At 42.2% G+C, this 20,568-nt stretch overlaps 1 protein-coding gene across 1 annotated transcript; it reads right to left on the reverse strand.

Moving 5' to 3' along the window:
* Positions 1 to 13,113: 13,113 nt before the first annotated feature.
* On the reverse strand, positions 13,114 to 18,366 carry LOC111222304 (E3 ubiquitin-protein ligase RNF43-like). The gene is made up of 2 exons (XM_022745996.1): positions 16,854 to 18,366; positions 13,114 to 13,503 (listed from the first exon to the last, which is right to left on the reverse strand). Exons 1-2 carry the CDS (start codon positions 17,073 to 17,075, stop codon positions 13,486 to 13,488), a joined length of 240 nt encoding a protein of 79 aa, XP_022601717.1. The 5' UTR covers positions 17,076 to 18,366; the 3' UTR covers positions 13,114 to 13,485.
* Between the last annotated feature and the right edge of the window lie 2,202 nt (positions 18,367 to 20,568).

The raw sequence follows: 20,568 nt of genomic DNA on the forward strand, positions 1-20,568 counted from the left end.
TAATATGTTGTGCTCAGTCACTTAAAGCAAGTGCAATGCGAGCGAACTGTGTGCTGCCAGAGAACTGCAGGTGATTCGTGACTCAGCTAAAATAACTTATTCACGACACAGTGGGTGCTGCTTTTGTGTCTCTGATCATTCTTCCTTCCTGACATTAAAGGCGGGATGAGAGAGCAGAGAGTTCATTAAAAGCTGCATCAAGGCTCAGATGAGAAGCTACTGTCTCCACCGCTTTGTCAGGGTGAAAAAAGGCCAGGACTTCCTGCTGTGGAGAGGAAGTGAGCTCGGAGAGGGAAGGGGTGGGCGTTATCTCACCACATTAGCAGGCTCCACTGAACCAACAGAGGAGCACACGGCCCGAGGATATCTGACATCACACTTTCAGATACAGTCTGTGCCACACACACACTTCAAAGCACTTTGTATTTACATATCAATTATAAAGAATTAGATTCCAAGTTCCACACTTCAAAGTATGATACGCTTACATGCCATCGAGAGTACCATGTGTACAGACAGATGCAGCCCATGGGTGAGCACCTGGCGCAAGTACGACGAGGCAGCCACCTGATCAAATAAGCAGCATAATACACTATAATAGGCACACATAGACACATATTCACAGCATTCATCTGGCTGCTGTCAGATCCTCTCATTTGTTTGAGAAACTTCTAATAATAAATACAACAACTCGGTGCACTTTCATACACACACAGTCTCTACGCGATCCAAAATTAGATGAATGTGGCAGCTACATATCAGTGTCAACCGACAGAGGGCAAAACAAATACATAACCTTGTGAACTCTAAAACCGGTTGATGATATTTGGTTCACATGTACCCAACATTATTCAGCCTTCAGAAGTGAAATGAATCACTTGTGACATGATGGCACAGAAATCAAAGAGAAAAAATTTACTCTATAAAACTTGAAATGCCCCGTACACTATGTCAAGACTTTTATTTGAAGCATGCACACTAAATTATATCAAAATTGAGAGATCATGAAAGAAAGCGTTATTTGTAATAACCTCACACAGGTCGCAGCTCTGTGTAGAAATGTAAAAACAACACAAGACTTTCTGAATCCACAAGAGCACATTACTTTGTCTTGGTTCTCACGTTCTCACAGTTCGGTGTTTTCATTGTCACTAACTCTCATGTCATTTCAGACCCAGCCGCTCCGCTCTGGCCGGTTTCCCGCCTGTTCCCACACCTGTTCGCATTTACCTAATCATCCCCTCTGTATTCCTCCCTGTCTCCACTCACCACTTGTCAGATTGTCTTTGTGCTCATTGCCGAGCTCTCCAGACCTTAGTTTGCATAGCTGCCTGATTCCTGTTACTGACTGTTTGCCAGCCTGCTTGACTTTGATTCTGGCTGCCGCCTCTTTCTACCGTTGCCCGCCTGGTGTTTGCTTTATTTTGAAAATTGCAGGAAAGACTTCACCTGTCATCACTGACATAATCGTTTCTCAGAACGTGATATTATTAGTGCACTTTAGCTTCATTATATCATCGTTATTATTATTATTATTGGACAACAATGTATCACAACTTAAAGCATATCTTCTTATCTTATAATAACGGTAATGATTGGGTTTTCCTGGCACAATTATGTAATTACCTCCTTTGCCAGTGTCCAATTGGATTGATGCAGATAAAGAGTCTGTCCAAGTTGGCTTACCCATTATTTGGTCATTTGACTTTTAAGTCAGTTAACTGATGTAAAATCTGATTAGCTGATCAGCTGTGCCGTCTTCTGTCTGCGTCTACTGGATCGGCGCTTTCAAAATCAATTGGGCAGTCAGACTGGATCTCCCCAAACCATGAATTTGTCATCTTGTGATAATGAGATAATGAAGCCATGATCATCATAAGATATTAATGTCTGACATCTCATGATAGCAACACAATAGATTCCTTGTCTCGGAATAATGGGCTGACAAAATTGGCTAAATATGCACAAAATTGTGATTTATCAGGAATAATTAAATAATAAGGTCACAATAACAATGTATTGATAGTGATAACAGGTCCCAGTCTTTTGTTTTGGTTTTAGGAGCTGAGGCGATGCGTTTGCTTTACATTTGGATCATGCCTTTTATAATGTATATGACTGGAAAACAACTAAAAAAAACCAGCTCCATCTGCACATACAGCAGCAACTCTAACAGTCCTATAAGTAGGATAGTAGCATCTGTTTATTTTTTACTGTTTTCAGTTGACCTGCTGTTTTATAGTGTGATACAGTTTCTAACAAATCTTTTTGTTTCCACTTTTTCAGTTACACAATTGAAAAAAAAGGAAGCTTTTGCACATTTAAAATACTATTGATACAATCGATTAGTTGATTGAGAAAATCATGAGTTAGAAGTTATAGCTTCTCAATGAACTGAAGTTTTCAGAGCTTTTTGTTTTGTCAGTTTTTTTTTGATGATCTGGCTCCTTGACTGAGGAGATCAGGCAAGCCACAAAACATCTTTATACTCATCTAAGTCGCTTCTGAAAACATATTATTTTAGTTGATTTTTCTGTTAAATTGCTCTGTATTTTGCTCTAAAGTAAGACATCTGTTGGTTTTATGTCCTTTGAAGCACTTGCAGTGTGTTTTTAAAAAGTGCTATGTAAAGAAAGTCATCAGTTGTATCATAGTAAACTGTTGGTTGGACAAAAAAAGCAACGGCTGAACGTCTGCTCTGTGCAATTATAAAGGACTATTTTATGATACTTTATAGAAAAGTTTGAATTAATTCAGAAGAAGAAGAAAAGAAAAGAATAATGGTTAAATACATCAATAATAATGATAACCATTAATTACAGCCATATTAGTTTCCAGCTCTGGAATAAGAGGACGATAATCAATAAAGACTCACATTGTGGGGCCACATTATAGAGGAGCATAATTACAAATCATCAGGTTCTGTTAATAAAACAAAACTGAAGCAGTTCATTTAAATCCTAAAAATGGGTTGAGGTGAAACCCTCATGTTTTTGCTTTTTCAGTGTTTTATACTTTAACCACACCAAAGAAAATGAATGCAAACTTAAAAGGGATTATAAAAAGAAGTGTGAGTGGGTGAGGTACCTGCCAAGGACAGTTTAACTAACATGTGCATGTTCAAGCAAGGGGATTAGGAGAGGGAGAGAGAGAATGTGAGGAGGCGGGAGAGAGAGAGGGAGAGAGATGGGGAGACAAAGCAGGAGGGAGTGCTCAAATAGTGCTGCAGTGCTGGGATAGGTCTTGAAGCAGAAACTGTGGCTGTGGCCTTTTCTGGAAGGACTCCAGGGCTTGTAGTGCAGGTCTCCTTTGATAATGGGCCACAGTATGTGTAAGAGTGTTGGGCCGCAGCCAAGGTACACAGCCTTTTGGTAATAGTTAACAGAGTGGGCAAACAGTGGAAGTCAGCGGCATGAAGGTAGGTCAGGGAACTGCAGTAGACACACTGTATATACCCCACCACTCCCACCCCTAACCCTCTCTCTCTCTCTCTCTCTCTCTCTCTCTCTCTCTCTCTCTCTCTCTCAGATAGGTCTTGGCTCGGCTCCTGGCTCTTAGGTTTGGACTGCAGCTTCATAAACATGCTGTTGACTCAAATAGGACAAAATGTTGTAATGAACACTCAACAGGACTTTCTTCATAAAATACTGCCGGATGTAAACAGTCCTCTAACAGGGTCACAAGAATCCAACAACCCCATCTGACTGCTTTGAAAACCTGTTCGGTCCCGGTTTCACGCAATGCAAACACTTTTCAGGAATTCAGTAGATGATCATAACAGTGTGATGTAGAAGCATTGACAGATCTATAACTGCGAGACGACTAACATGCTTTCATTTCCACCGTCAAGTGCTACGAACACACAGATACAGACGACACTGAATAGACCGGGGGGAACATTCCAAGCATGTACAAACACTCGTGAGTAAAATGGAAAGAATGCACAAAAGGATTAATCGAACACCTACATTAAGAGGGTGAAGATCAAAGCCACGGACAATGCTTCAAGTTAACGCATCCCTCTATTATAAAACATTTCCCCTCATGCACAGCTGCTTTACTTTCATACTGTTATATACATTCACAAAGACTTCAGGCTCTGGAAAATAAGATTTTGATTCAGTGACATGAGTGGAACATTATGTGTCATCCGTGTGTCCACGACTATTAGTGGCTGACCATGTCACATCTCATTTGGCAGAGATCATAAATGTTATGTTGTTTCTGTTACCACAAATGTTGGCCTGTCTCGGTGATTCTTCATGGTCAGATTTACTGGTGGTGGAAGACATGCTACGCTTATGTGTGTAGGTGTGTGTGTGCGTGTGTGTGTGTGTGTGTGTGTGTGTGTGTGTGCGTCTTGCTTTCAAGTAGCCCCGCAGTCCCAGACAGTCCAAGGACTCGAGAGTGGTAGACATGTCATTACCCAATCCTCTGCCAACCTGCTGCTCTAATCTCAGAGTGAGCAGACCAAACACCAAACCACACACAGCTCTGCTTTAGTCTTTAGAGCTGGCTTTCAGGGCTGCTCTGGTGTAACGCTGTGCTAACGCTAACCTAGAGCCCAGAACAAAGAGCAACACCATGCTCCGCACCACTCCCCCACAGCAATCTGGGGGTTTAAATAGCAGGCTGTGAGGGAATGAGGCTTGGCAGCTCGAGTCACCAACAGACCATCTCAAAGTAGAGAAAGAGCCTATACGACTCCATACAGTCCTACAAACATGCCTTGTTAGCTGTCGAGTACTACTTGCTGTTTTGGAGTGGCTCCCACACAGGAGGTTATCAGGTGAACGGCCCTGATGAGACATCATGGCCCTGCTCGCTCAAACACAGACTGCCTTTTGATCCGCCCACCTGATTCCAGTCAACTGCTGCGCACCAAGGGCAGCTGACATTGAAACAGCAAGGATCTGTTTTTTTACTTGGAGGCTGCAGGAGGCATAAAGTTGGACTGAATGTAAACACACAGGTTATGTAACTCTGATGTAGAAGATATTCCGCCGCTCTATCACCTCCCTGCAGTCCCGGGCCGGGGTCAAGGCTATTTGAAGAGAATAATCTGAAAGTATGCTGCTGGCATGGAAACACCAAGATAGTAATGCATATTTTGAGTGAGTTCAACAATGAGATCATTTATGTTTCCGTTGCTGACCAGTGTTAGCTGTTACTGTTGGCTGTACCACACTCCTGAGGGTTAAACGTGAGCGGGAGTCAGTGACTGTCCAAGCCTCTCTCAGAGCACCCTAAACAGCGGTCTGTCAGCATTCTTGCCGGGTGCCAAGGTATTTACTTTGGACAAGAGAGGGAGGCACTGTGAGGGACTGCTTCTAATTAGGAGCAGCCAGTCAGGAGGTCATGGCCAATTGGAACGGGTCTCCTAGATACGCAGACCTCTCCTCAGGGTTGTTGGACAGTACATCAAGCAAAGTCTAGTTTGGGTTCAGTTGTTTTTGGAGCGTGCAACAAGGTCAGCCCATGGCTGTGCTGAATCGGTTATTCCACCTGGGGTAAGACTAATAATCAGCTGGTGGGAGCATTGTTGTCGCATGTTTAAAGGAAGCGTCCAACTGTTTGAAGTCAACAGAATATAAGGCTCTAAAGTGGCCTAACAGTGGCACCAATCATAACACTGTTATAAAGAGCATGCAGTGCCACTCAAGTTTTTTGGGGCTTTACTCCAATCCATATCATTACCCCCCCCCCCCTTTTTAAGCAAATTAACTGTGCATTTTATTTCTCTGTGACAAAATGAGTTTCCAGCTGTGACTTGTCCTCCTCTGTGCTCGTTCAAAGATGCTCTGGAGCTCATCATGCCTCCACATGTCCTGAGGATAAATTCTAATTATTTTTTAATAAGGCATGAACCAAAGGGGGCTTTACCAAAGTCAGACCCGATCCAAACACACCCGAGGGTAATTAGACTGAATCCAAAATACAGCTGACCCAAACAGACCCTAACAGAGACAGAACACTAACACCACAGCAGCATAATGAGCTATCAATTAACACGTAGCCACAAGCGCAAAGAGCAGTGATATGATAATAATGTCCTGTGAATTAATGTAAAGTCATTTGTTTGTATGTTCCAGAGACTCATATACAGAAAATAAACATCCTGCACCAGTGATAAAACATTCTGAAGCCAACCAACTTTCAAACCCATTTCATATCCGTGAATAAAACATTTAATAGCACAGGCACAGACCTGAGACCTGCGGCAGTAGAACGAGACCTGAACCGACCCCAATCAGACTAAGTAACCCAGTTCTGGACTGGATCTCGGTTCCTCAGAAACACCAGGACCCATGAAGATCTGTACCGCTCATACACACTAAGAGCCTGAACAACTCCCCTCTGATAAAGACCTATTTAGCGAGCTGGATTTATGTGACTTGGATTTGGACCACTGTGCTGAAGTGCAACATTCAATACAATAAACAAGTGGAGGCAGGTTGAGAAGCGGTACTGATGGCAGTGGACAGGAAAAATGTGAGAACATGCATATGTGCATATACAGTGGCCATGTGACACCGGCTCAAATTCTCTCAGCGAGTCACATGGGACTTTTTCTCTGCAGCCCTGAGATTTCAAGCATTTTCAACAAAAAAAAAACTCCCTGAAGGGAGCGAGGAAAATGCTTCCTGCAGGTGAACAGAGACAAACACATCAGTTAAACATACTTGTCTGGCACACATACTGACCCTTTGTCTAATTCAAAAGCATCCACTTTTCATTTAGTCCGACTGAGAGAGCAGCCATCTATCATGCTGGCAGGCATGTGACTGGATGTATGATGATCAGTCATGTTCACAGAAAACAATCATTCACCTCCGGCTCACACAGTAGTGATTATGAACAGGCAGGCAGCTACAAAGGACAAAAACAAAGCCCTCGTTCAAACCAAAAAAGAAAATGAAAAGTATTTTTCCATTTGTATTGTTTTATTTTGCGATACACAACTCGTTCCAGACAGAGCAGAGCTAGTTCTATTGGGAAGCCACTCATTGTTTGCATCAGGCCATTTTAAATCAGGAAACGGTAACACTTCCTATGAAGTGTTTGCTGTTATGAGATGAAAACTTATTATCAATTTATGTTAATTTTCAAAGTCTCAGTGGCTTTGCAAGTTGTGTAACTAACTATGTGAGAAAAAAGACTAACAAGGGCCACAGACACAGTCAAATGTCAGTTTTTCCAGATTTTTTCCTTAAATAATAATCCATGAAATCAAACCCCTTTTTACAAGCTGCATTGGGAGAGTCTTTTACTGTGCAAAGTGCCCACTTACGCACAAAGGATTCACTGGAAATGATGCAAGCATCTAATTTCATTTCATTGATCTCAGCCTCACTGTTCACTCTTCTGACACTGCTGCTAGATCACATTAAAAACATTCAACTGGCAAAATGAAGGACAGCTTCTTATTGTGAATCAGTCACAGGAAACACAACAGATTTGTCACTGAAGTTTCCGCTGCACGCTCTTCATAAACACGCAGACACACCAGTTGCTCTTCAGTTGTATTTTAAAACAAAGCAGTTTTTGGTTAGATAACACACACGTAGAAAAAGCTGAGAATTCATTAAATATGTGGGAACAAGGTCATAAATAAAATGTGAGTTACGAAAACTTCTAACATAAAAATGGAGAGAATTTTGTACATTGACCTCTATTGAGCAACCACATATCTGATGAGTATACACATGTACCTGGCTTCAGTAATGCACAAACTAACATTAATACACGGTGGGTGGCGTGTGGCCTTCACAAGAGTGACAGTGTGTGTTACAGTGCTGCAAGGCCATAGTGGGAAGGTATTAAATATTTTAACAAGTTTCAAACCACTTGTTTCATTCTTGGCTCGAGACTGGATGAGACTTTGTCGTTATCAAAGAGTGTGCACAGTTAAATCTAATATTTGTGTTAAGCTTTTCTAATGAAGTAAATCAAACTCTGCATGAAGCAGGGAAGTATGAGGACCATTATCGCAGCTAACACTGAAGCCTTTCTGAGAAGAGGGCAAAAAAATGTCAGAAGGGGACATGCTGTTTGTTGTTTGGAAGTGACCATGTGACTTCTGGAGACATAAAGAATTTTTTTGTCAACGGCGTTATCTCCCTGGTTCTGGGGTTACAATATGGCTTTTGTAGTCATACAGCACTGAAAGATCTAAGTCACTTTGATCCCGCTTAATAGAGTTTGGTAAATGATCTCAGTATGGGAGCTCCGCCTCCTGCGAGCACACACACACACACACACACACACACACACACACACACACAAAGGCTCACTCATGCTTGTACACACATACATAAAGAATCAGACCGTCACACAGGTGAAAGCTCTTCTTCTTGCGGATCGTTGAGCCGAGCGTTCAAGCAGAAAAGTAGAAAATTTGCTTCCACTCAGAAGACTGCTCTGTGCTCACTGCAAATTCTGCTTTTTAACGGTATCACTGCAGCTCTGACACAAAGTATCTGTCATGGACACACAAGGTTTTCAGCCTGACACACAGGAACCAAACAACTTATGGCCATTTATAACGGATGAAATTACATTGCTGGGAGGTGCTACTGCTACGTTTGCCAGAGCGGCAAGCACAAAGCCATACAAAAAAACATGTCTGAGAGAGTGAGTGAAGGAGCCACAGGGAGCCGGAGAGAGGGAGGGAGTTTGTCAGAGAGCATTTATCTGTGGTATGGTGATGACTCTTTTCCTCCAACCTCTCAGCAAACTAAGCGCTTCCTGCCTTTTGAGTGCATGTAGCCATTTTTGTCCTTGAAACTAAAGCACATGCAATAAATTATGACCATTTTAAATAGCTATCAAGAAACAAGAGAGGGCTGGTTGGAGGAGAGGAGGTGAGAAGGAAGAATTTGAAGCTGCGCTCCTGGGAGAACGAGGAGAGAGAAAAGCAGAGGAATGAGAAACTGCAGAGAAGCATCTGAACCTTTGATGTTAGAGGGAGCAGAAAAGGCAGTTCTGCCACAGGCAGAGCAGAAGTTAATAGAGACTGACTGCAAGATAAAGTCAACACTTACTCTATCTATGAAGGAATTTGGCTGAAATGAGCAGAACTGTCTAATGATAAGACAACAAGCAGAAATTATGTTCCAAATGATTACAAACTGGGAGTTAATTCAACACCACATCTCAAACCGTACATGTAAACAAATCACAGACGAGCCACATCAACCTTTAACAAACTGACATATTATTTAGAGGAATCATTTGTACTGTAATATTAAGTCCATTAAAGGTGAACTTTTATTAAAATTTAAAGAAAAATGGTTTGTAAATACTTTGTCAAAAACAAAATTAGAGACATTGTACATCCCTATTAAAGGAAAGTCTGACCATGAATCATGTTACATCTCTCTTACAGCAGTATCTGTACTAGTATCTCTACTATCTCTAGTTTTAATGATGATGTAAAACTCAATTTAAAAACAGTCTCCAGCCATGCTAGCAGCTCTGTGAGGCTGTACTTAGCTAAATGCTAACATCAGCATGCTAAAATGCTCACAACGACACGGCTAACATGCTGATGTTTAGCAGGTTTCATGTTTACCATCTTGGTTTAGTATGTTAACATGCTAACATTCACTAATTAGCACTAAATACAAAGAACGGCTGAGGCTGATGAGAACATCAGTAGTTTTGCAGCATTATAAACCGAAGTATGGAACAAATTAAAATTTTGTAGTGATGATGGTGCTGGGTGAAAAATGAAGGGATCACCAGTGTTATTACAATTCATCCTGAGGGAAACATGACAGCTTGTACTAAATTTCATGGCGATCCATCCAATAGTTGTTGAGACATTTTATTCAAAGCTAAAAATGTCAATCTCATGGTTGACATTTTTGGCTACCTGAAAAGTCAGAGGATCACCAAAGTCATAGGATACATTGTCTTGGAAGCATCGATGTCTGTACGAAGGTTTGTGCCAATTTCTCGTTTATATTAGATTTGATTAGATATTTCAAAGGACAAGTGAAAACTTCGACCTGCTGGTGGCGCTAGATAGAAAGTCAGGGGATCACCAAAGTAATAGGGATTCAACCTCAGGGCCCCACAAATATCTGTACCAAATATCATGGCAATCCATCCCATAGCTGTTGACATTTTCAGTCTGGACCAAAGTGATGGAAAGACCAAGAGCTGAGCTGCTAGTGTGGCTAAAGATAGGAATGGTTGTTTCATTTTGATGTGTTTACATTTGCTAACTTTGTCTTAAATGCCTGAATGAGGAGGTAAGATCGAGTATTTAATCAGTGTCTATTCATTATGTCTCCAGTATTATACAGTAGCTACATGTTTGGTCAGTCATTCATAAATTTTGATATAAATAATGAAGGTTTCAATATCTGTTAGCGAGAAACAATTGAATTGGTTTTCTTTATTTCAGGTCTTTTTTGTAGTACTGTTTGAAAATGTATTTTCAGCCCTCTGGATGTGGCTGCTATGAATTTGTGATGTCTTGTACACCCACGCAGGCTGGGTATGAGTTGTAAAAGCTTCTTTCATTCATTCATTAACTGTAATAGGGTGAAAATTTAAGGCAGGATATGTAACCACTTTTTGGTCCTATTCCTGTGACCATAACCTTTCACCTGGAGGAGAATGCAAATCAGACACAGCCAACTTTCCTATCCGTAGTATCCAAACTCTCCTGCCATATGGTGCAATTGTCTTCTGTTGCAACATGGTTCTCTGTAAATCTCTATAAATGTGGCCTTGATCCCCAGGGAAGGGATAGCTTGGCCTCCACACCCGCTATGGATCAGCAGGCTTTCCTATGTGCCCCCACTGGATCGGTTTCAACTGGAAAGAGACAGGTGCTTCAGCTGACCTGCGCTGTCAGGACAAATTCAAAAAAAGGTCGCACAAGACACCCATCTCCCTGGGAATACAAAAATGCCAGAGTACTCTCAACTGTTTATCACCGGACATTTTACATAATTGAATTCCACTGATCCTGAACGCACCATGGCCCCCGACTGGCCTTGACTGGCCCTATGTCAGGTATGGTGCCATCAAAGGAAAATATAGGGGTGTGTGTGTGTGTGTGTGTATGTGTGTGTGTGTGTGTGTGTGTGTGTGTGTGTGTGTGTGTGTATGTGTGCATGTGCTCTTTTATAGTCAGCGCTGACTCATTCCTCTCCATTGTGACGGATGCGTGGCTACATAATGGCACAACTTAAAAGAGCTGCATACTACTCCTTCAGTGCTCTGGTGGTTTCTCTGAGGGACAGACAGTAAAAGCAGCTCAAGAGGAAGAGAGAGACAAAGCCTGTATCATTAACATTTCATTTCAGTGTGTGTTTATGTGTGTATCCAAGTTTTTCCACCAGTCCATCTGCGACCAATGAAGTGTGTGAATGTGAAAGCACATACACACACACACACACATAAACAGTGGTGTGGGAGGACAAGCCCTCACTTTAATGTGAAATTTTGTAATGCTGTTTGTTTCTGCTGATGTTCTTTTCTCCCTCCTCTGTCCTCTCCTCTTCGCCCTGTCTGTGGGCCGCTTCAAGGATAAGTCCAGTAGTAATGCCTTTACCATACTGCATTGTGTGCATGTGTGTACTTCGCATGTGTGTGTTTGCACGCTCTACATGGGTGTGCTACGAAGAACATGGAATAAAGTATGCAACTCTTTTGCACAAAATATATGAGGGAGTGAGTGGATGAGTGAAACACTGATAGTGTCGGTGCATAGTGAAGCAGCAGAGGATTTTTCTGGTTATTTGCATGAGGAGAGCTATGAAAAGTAGACAAGAATGTGTTGTATAACATTCAAGAATTCCAGACCTGGTCTAATGACTTAAAAAGAAGGGGGCCGGCAGGATTAAGAGACTTGCCATGTTTCCCTTACCTGCCTCTCCCGTCTTCCCTGCGCTGTTGAGATGTTAAGTAACATCACAACAGCCATCTCTTGTGGAAGAGGGTGGACAGGACAGCGCTAGCCCCTGCTTCCTGTGCTGCAGGCTGCGGCTTTGTCAGATCCCTGCTCAGGAGAAACCATTAGTCCAGAGCTTGTCTGATAGCTTGGACACACGTGGGGGTCTGCACAAGGCAAGAGCCAGAGGCAACATAGAATTGTAGTCTCACATCACTGGAGGAGGGACACAATAGAAAAGGACTAGCAGGCAAGCTGAGCTGATGACCATATGGAAATACAAAAGACAAACACGTCTTGACAGCAGATCAGTGCGAGCTGACCACATAAAGGAATGCGAATAATCTCTATATCAACAGCGCTGAGCATGTTTCTGATGTTATGTGCTGCGTTTAAAGTTGACGATTGACTCTGAATGTCCTCCCTTTCTACACAAACAGCTCTTAATCACAGAAAAGTCAGCGTTCTTTTTAACAGATGCTGTGGCAAAGCGGGCGGAAATTGTGAGCTTATAGCGATTTTCATTCATTCCTTTATTGAACTGCCAACGCCACCGAGAGCCAGGTCGGACGGATGGGGACGTGATTCTACTGCTGTGTATGTTGAGGTCTCATATGGTGTCCATACCAGTGGACATGGCGGAGCTTTGCGTGCCAGACATGAGGACTGTGAATGTAAACTGAGGATTGCAGCAAAATTCAGAGCAGGCCGCTTCCAGTCTACTGCTGCTCGCACTGACACTGTACAGAAGACGAAGACATAAAAACAGACCTCAGTGAGTGAATCTGAATCTGTTTGACAAATGTGGGGGTTTATTACCTGAAACGTCCAGATTCGTTAGCAAGTAAATAATGGAGAAGATTCAAGTGACTGCAGAGCATTGTAAAGTTTGATGTGAAGATTTAGCTCTTGTCATTAACACTAATCCTGTCCTAACCCATATTCAGGCATTTTACTGACAAGATGCTCCTGTCGACATTTCATCCACTTCCCCTTTACTACATGTATCACATCCTCCAAACCTCAGTGGATTAGGAGTCACGCCTATTCTCAAAGAACATAAAGGAATCCAAAGCAAACAGAAGATTGTGCAAGATTTTAATTATTTTTAAGTTGCACTGAATTTTTAATTTCTAAATCAACAGCTCTCACACAACAAAGAGTTCAGAGAGTTGATATGATACAAAAAAAAAAAGCTCCAGGCTCCTGCACACACTTCAGGTAAACATTCAAAATATACATGTCACATATACAAACTGTGCACAGTGGCGACCCCAGCAATGTAAAGCAGTGAGGAGCCCCGAGGAGCCCAGGACAGGATGTTATCTCATCCAGGGAGATAGGAAGTATGGACAAGAAATCTAGAGGGAGGGGGAGGAGAGGGCCCATATGGGAAGTGCAGTGTAAACAGTCTCGGTTTTTAATCATCCCAGCTCACGTTCGGAACTGGACTCCCTTTGATGTTCTCCCTCAGCGCCCCCTCCGCCCTCCCATCCCTCGTTCCCAAACGGCCGTGCTGAGGGCCAGGCGGGGGAAACATGCAGATAGTGTCCTCAGACAGTCAAGGGAGGCATTCAGTACCTTGTGGGACACTGAGAAGGGAGACGAAAGAATGTGAAGTGCAGAGTTAACTGGTGTTCAGTCAATTGCCGGGCCTGCCTTAATTATAGCTGATGTATTTAAGGGAGCTCTCAAAGGTCAATTCAACATTTCAAAGTACAAAGACCCAAAAATAAAGCGTGAGGAAGAAAAGAAAGTCAAGATGGCTCGAAACGAGAATAGGTGGAGCTTTTTTGATGTCCTTTAATTGGGCACAATGCCTGCTGGAGGATAAGCTCCAACTCCTTCTCCAAACAGTGGACAGTTGACAATCCTTTCAAGTTTAAAGTTATCCCATAAGCCTTTGCACTTCTCCTAAGCTCACTATGCAAGATTCATTTTGGAGGGGGGTGGGGGGTGGGGGGTGAGCGAGTCAAAATTCCTCTGTATTTGTATTTGTCCAAATAGTGCTGGCCAGACCCCAGCAAGTGTTCCAATGAACGTGTTCATTCAGAGGACAGGGCATACTTCCAGGGAGATCACAGTTTAATAGATCAGAGGGAGATACGTACCAAAGCAAAGTCTCATGACTTGAATACACGGATGAAGACTGGGAACTTTTTCTATACCCTGCTCTGAGTCTGTTCCTTACATGCATTAGCAAAATAGGGTCTTGTGGTACATGAAGGAACTACTGTGACTCCTGCTCCAACTTTAGGAATGTAATATTGGCAAAAGGCAAAAAAAATGTGCATCTGTACAGTTTTAACAGCACAGTAAAGGTCAATCTTAACTGGTACAAAACAAACAAATTTAGCTTCTAACGCTGGATGTTGCTCTCTTAAATATCATCTTCCAAATCGGGGTAATTCAAACAGAGCAGCAGCAGCATGGCTCAGAGGGGAGATATGTTACTGTAGCTTATGAAAACTGTCTGCCATGCTTCAGCGTGGTCCAGAGTTAAATCTGAGGTAGCTTCTGGAATTCCTACAGTACTTTCACTGAGGTAACACACAGGAATTTAGCCCCATAGAAGACATCTACCAGTTTGGTTTTATGGTTATGATAACACATTAACAGGCTGGATACAGGAGGAGAGAAGGAGGACAAAGACATTGTGAGGGAAAGAACCTATCTATGGAACTCAACCTCCTTCCCAGCCTTCATCCCCCGCATCCACTGGAAGACAAGAACATAAAGCGGGAACTGTAAAGCAGCCTGCAGAGGCAATGAGGACCTGTTGGAACAGGTCTAAACTGCAACAAAGAGCATCCTGCAGCACAACACCACCTCTGTGCACGGTGGGAACAGCCCGGGAAGAGAGAGTCTGACAAAACTATAGTTTCCTAGCTCTGGACAGAACCACAAACAAGAAAACAAAGGCACGGACAAAACCAACTCTACTGACTTTTTAACCTGCAAAAAGAAAAAGAAAAAACAGGGATCTTATCAGCAGAGGATTAGGCTGTCGCCATTCCGACGATGGCAGAGATAAAAGTATTAGTTGACTATACACTAGTGCACCTTCCTTCACACCTTTAGGGAAATACAGGCGGATACCACCTCTACAATCTTGATCAAGCCCCATCACCCATGTGCCAGCTGATATGCACTCTACCTTAGTATGTACAGGATGTTGCGGGGTGGAGGGGGTGGGGGGGTGGAGGGGTGTCATATCTTTTTGTGCATTTACAGCAAATTTATATTTTGTCCTACAGATCTGCACAAAAGGTGTACAAGGTTTTATGGGAAAAAATAAAGAAAGCTGGAAATCCCAGAGAGGTGGAAGTGTCTTTGATCTCAGCTGCGCTGTGTGTTGCCTCCATAACATGTTGCCAACATCCCACACAGACACATTAAAGTCAAATTGTTTTAACTGGAGAGGAAAACAGCAATGGCTTTTCATCATCCCTAATACTGGGCTTTCTCTGTGGAGGGGCCATGTAAATCCTTATCAATTATGGCAAACTGCAGCATCTGGCTCGCCATTCACCAAACCTCCCACACCTGGTGAGTGAGGAGAGACAGGATTGTACAGTACCTCACATCTGTCGTCCTGTTTCTTTGGAAACGGCAAATAAATTGACGCAGCCAGGCTTTATGGCCCGGGAACCTTAATCCACTCCTGAATCCTAAATATGCACACTGAATAGACTGCATACTTTACAATTGAAGGGTAATGACAAGCTGTTTTCTAAATGGTAAAAAAAACACAAAAAACACTTTCTTTTTCTTAAATTAGGTTTGCATGGGTCTAAATGTGATTTGTTGTGTTCATTAGGAGTCTCCAGCCACACCTTGGTATTAAACATGTTGGAGGAACAGTAGATGCCATAAATAGTTCATCCAAAACAGAGCTGTCACCTTAGAAAAGATACACCTACAAAAGTTGGCAACCTGAACCAAACCCATGTTTTTCAGGGAAGTAAAAATAGACTGAAAACAAACTAACCTCAATAACACCTGTATGTCATCACTATTGTTAAAGGAATTTAGATATTCTGTCATCACATGCTGAGTGCTGAGTGGAAAGGGCAGTATTGTGAGCAGCTCTTGGAAAGATACAGAGTGCTGTAACCCATGGTCACTACAGTATTTTGATGGCGTATAGCAACAAGTACAGGTGTTAACATCATTTGGTTTATCAGACAGTGGATGCTGTGTAAACTGTTTTTTAGGTTAGGGAAACATGTGGGACCAACAGTCACTCCACAGAGGGATTGATACACTGAAAGACAGGACAGTGTGTTCTGAAAACTAATTGTCAAATTAATGCTTTTTACATGGAGCCCCTCTAATCTAAGGGCTTTTAATGTTTAATTATTTCTCTCCATAGTGCAACAGTAATAGAGGCAGAGATTAGTCCAGTTGATCACTAAAGGGGGTCCCAAAGCATAAAGCCATTTAACTCCATAAATATCTTTTAATAAATTTACTATGGGAGAAGTTGAATTTAGTAATCCTGATCTATCTACAGATAGAAGAACAGTAAATTATCTTCTACAGTGAAATTGCCAGTGGGAGGGTCCCCTGGGACAATAGGGTTATCAGAGCAATGGGCCAATGTAAATGTATATCAGGGCACTAGGGATGCCAAGTGGTAAGGCGGTCCTTCAAATACAATACATGGGCCAAGACAAAATATTCCCACACTGCTTAAGTCTGAGCAAGGCACTGAATCTCTAACAGCTTTTAACCGCTATTCACTTCTCAGGGAAGCCTGTAGAAACTTTTGGCCCGTGAAACAGCTGAACAACAACAGGTGCCCATCCTTAGCCCTGCACCCCTGCCCCCTGAAAACCTGAGAGAATTCCTCTTTTCAGTTGTTTGGGGGTAAAAGATAAGTGAGAGTGGGAAAACCTGGTGGGTCAAACCATGTAGAGACTGTTTTATGAAACCTTACCTGCATTAGTTTCCCCTCCGCGTATCCGGCACTTCCTCCCACGAACACTCCTTCCAGAGTGATGGGCTTCCCCGTAGGCTCGTTCTTCAGCAGTGTCACCTTGATGACCGCTCGGAGGGCCGGCCGCTCGGACTCCAGGCCCGGCTGGCCCAGCACCACCTGCAGGGCCGCCATGAGCAGCCACGGCCAGAGCCCGGCCAGGCGCCGCTGAGGGACGGTCATGGCCTCGGCTGTAGCGGCGGTGCCCGGCCGCACATGGTGGACTTCAAAGCAGGCAAGACCACGGATAAACAAGAAAATATTTATACACGTTCCACTTCTTCTTTCTGCCTCGACGACTACTGCGAAATAGATACAATCCAAATGTTTAAAGCTGGAGCACTGCCAGCATAACTCAAACTCATAACTCAGACTTCCATTCAGCACCAGAGTTAATATTCAAACTCTACACGTTATAGAAATGCGTATCTCTCAGTGCCCACATGGAGCCAGCACCTGCGTTACAGAAAACTGATATCCTCCGAGATAAAAAACAAGCTTTAGTGAACTTTTATCCAGTGTCATTAATATGCGTGGCTGAACATCGCATGCACAAATGCACCATGAAGACACGTTGTGTTGTGTTAGAGCCTGAAGTGTGCATTGGTTTCCAACAGCCTGGTCTTCATGAGACAGACAACAAATGTCCTCATTTGTAACGTGTTTGCCTTATAGTTGAACTGTTGTATCCTCTCCCAGAAGGGCAGGTCCTGGCAACAGTGTGTCGATCTTCATCCGTATCCGAACTACTACTATTATTATTATTATTACGGTGTACACCAGTCACTGTGCCTTACAATCACATTTTGCGAGCGAACAGAAGTTGACAAACAGCGTCAGAAGGCAGCACGTCCTGTGGGCGCCACATTTTCTGGATAAATCCACCGAAAACGCAGAAGAGCGACGACTTGAACTTCAAAGGCTGGGTTACAGGTTGCCGCCGGAAACTTATAAGGCATGTTAACATATAATGTCGTGCCAAAAGGTTGGGTAATATTTTACAACCAAGGAGTTGCGAAAAATAATCCTCGAAGAAGTTAAATTCAGTACACCGTATTATCTTATTATTAACCAAAGCAAATGGACCGTTGCCTTACTTCACATATAACTTGGTAATTATACTGGGTCCGAAACCAAAGCGACTTCTGTAACAGACCCACCAACTTATTTTCTACAGTCGGCGTTCATTTTAACATATTCACTGCTAACAAAAGAAAAAGAAAGAAGAGAGAAAAAGGCATTCCCGAGTTCAGTGCCTCCGCTGCACTGTGAGAAATTAGATACGATCCTCCTGAGAACACCGAGGGAAATGAATCGTTTATCAAAATCATAAACGAGAACGGAGAAGAAACACTACTGAAAGTACGGAATAAAAATGCTCCAAACTCCTTGAGATTCCCATTTAAAGTTGATAAAGCGGAGAGACACAGTGTACAGTTATGACACCGTCCCAAAAGTCTACCTCCCGGACTCTCTCTCGCTCCCCTGGGATCTCATTGACAGTCTCTACCTGCTCACTGTCCTGCTGCCTTCGCGTGCTGTCGGAGATTGGGCTTTTCTAGAAACTCCGGGCCCGAGCGACAAAAAAAAAAAAAGTGCTTGGAAAGGGGGGGTTTTGCCACCTGTTTTGTTAAGACGGAAGAGAAGCCATGTAAACTAATTCCGTTACAGGTGTTACGTGGTAGTATTATAATAGTACTGTCCGAAATGCAAGGTAAGAGTTGCAGCTGGCATTCACGCTTCAATTACTTTCAGTCAGATTTACTTTTTAAAGGATTAGATTTGGTCATCAAAACGCACGTAAATCTTACAGAAGGGGAAAGAAGTTATAGAAATAAAGTAATAGGAGCTTCAGAGTAGCACCTGAAGGCAGCATTAGATGCTGAGGGAGGAGCAGACGCACAGCCGCAGCACTGATCAAAAACGAGTGAGTGGCTCCCTCTAGTGTACAACATCCTCCCCAACCAGCAGACTCCTGTACCTGGCTGTAGAGCCAACAAGACAGTGAAACACACATGAACAAATCATCCAGCTGAATTATCCAAACTATATCAATTTTAATAACAATACTTGTACACATGTACCTTTAAAATACGTCAATTACAAGTTTAAAAAAACTGTACCCTTTAAGAGATGCAGTGAAAAATCAAAAGGTGGGGAAAGTACTACCACAACGCAAACAATCACTATAGATTAAATAATAATACTAAAATAATAATAAACATTTTTATAAGATTATTTAACATGCTCCCCCATTAGTTTGTTACAACTTGTGATGACAAACCAGTTATATTATTAAAATGTAAGTCAAATGTGCATATTAAAATGGGGAGAGGCTGAGTTAAGGTAGTCTTCCTACTGCGAATATGTATAAATTATATTTTAAATTAAGATTCCTTAAGAACATCAGAAGTTGGTAAAAACATTTTAGATAATACTGTGTAAAAATATATGTAAAACTTTGCTTTACAATTTTTAAAAAATATACCATGGCACAAGTAATTCTAATTCTTAGAGAGACAAAAATATGACTCAAATTAATTAATTTTCCAAAGTCACTATATAAAATATACAACATTTAAATACTTTTTAAATAAGATTTAAATAACAACACACTAACACAGAAAACACAACAATAATAATTTAAGTGGAAAATTAAGTCTGGTAATAGTGAAAACTTCACTATTATACATCACATCCTCAAGACTCCTTTACATGCCAATCAAATCAACATGTTGAGATCTAAAATGAGAAATATAATCAACTGTCAGTAAACCTGTTGCAGCGATGACTTGCAAATATATATTCAATTTTCAAACTCCTTTCCTTCCACTAGTTTTACTCTGAATGTGCTGCCTGAATGTTCAGTGCAATGTCTTACCTGCAGATTTGGTGTACTTCTTTTGGAGCTGCTGTTGCTACGCCTGACTGGTATTGAGGGAAGTGACACTAACTTTTACATCCATGACCTCTGTGTCCTTTGAATCATCACTGGTAACCTTACCAGGGCACAGAGGAAACCGCAGCAAATAATGTACAGATCTTCGGCCAAACTGTTACACATTGTCTAATACATGTACATACCCTATGAACTATAAAAATAAACCTCATGATGAATATTTATGTTTGCAAACCACTGGACAAATCTCCCCCAGTCTTTCCTAGCAACATCTCTTTCCTTCAGAAAAGATGAAACTTAAAGTATTCAGAAAATCTACAATGTTAGGGCTTACCTCAAATATGTCATCTTCAGGCATTTGCTCAGGTACTGAAACCAGAGATTCCTCCTGCTGTCTGAATGCCACTTGATCAACATTGCCTGACACAGCCATTATAATGGGTCCAGCACACAAAGGGTTAGCTTTCGTCATGCTGGCAGGGTTGTAGCACATCATGGCGTTACAGGCGTTGGAGGACAGCTCTAATGCAGGCCCTGGCTTCTCTGGGGTCACAACTTTAACAAGGCAGCTATTGGGTGGAGTTTGCATCACTTCATCAGCAATCTGGAAAACTGTGTCCAAGTTAATGTCCTCTTTTTTCACCTCCTGGTTTTTCTTATTCTGTGAGTCCTGGTGTTGGTTCCCATGACACAACATATTCATGGGATACCCTGCCTAAACACAGTACATGTAAAAAATACTCATCTTTCTTGATCGATCACAGATTTGTTGAATAG

Source organism: Seriola dumerili, unplaced genomic scaffold (assembly GCF_002260705.1).
Source record: "Seriola dumerili isolate Sdu_G_001 unplaced genomic scaffold, Sdu_1.0 BDQW01000091.1, whole genome shotgun sequence".
NCBI lineage: Eukaryota > Metazoa > Chordata > Actinopteri > Carangiformes > Carangidae > Seriola > Seriola dumerili.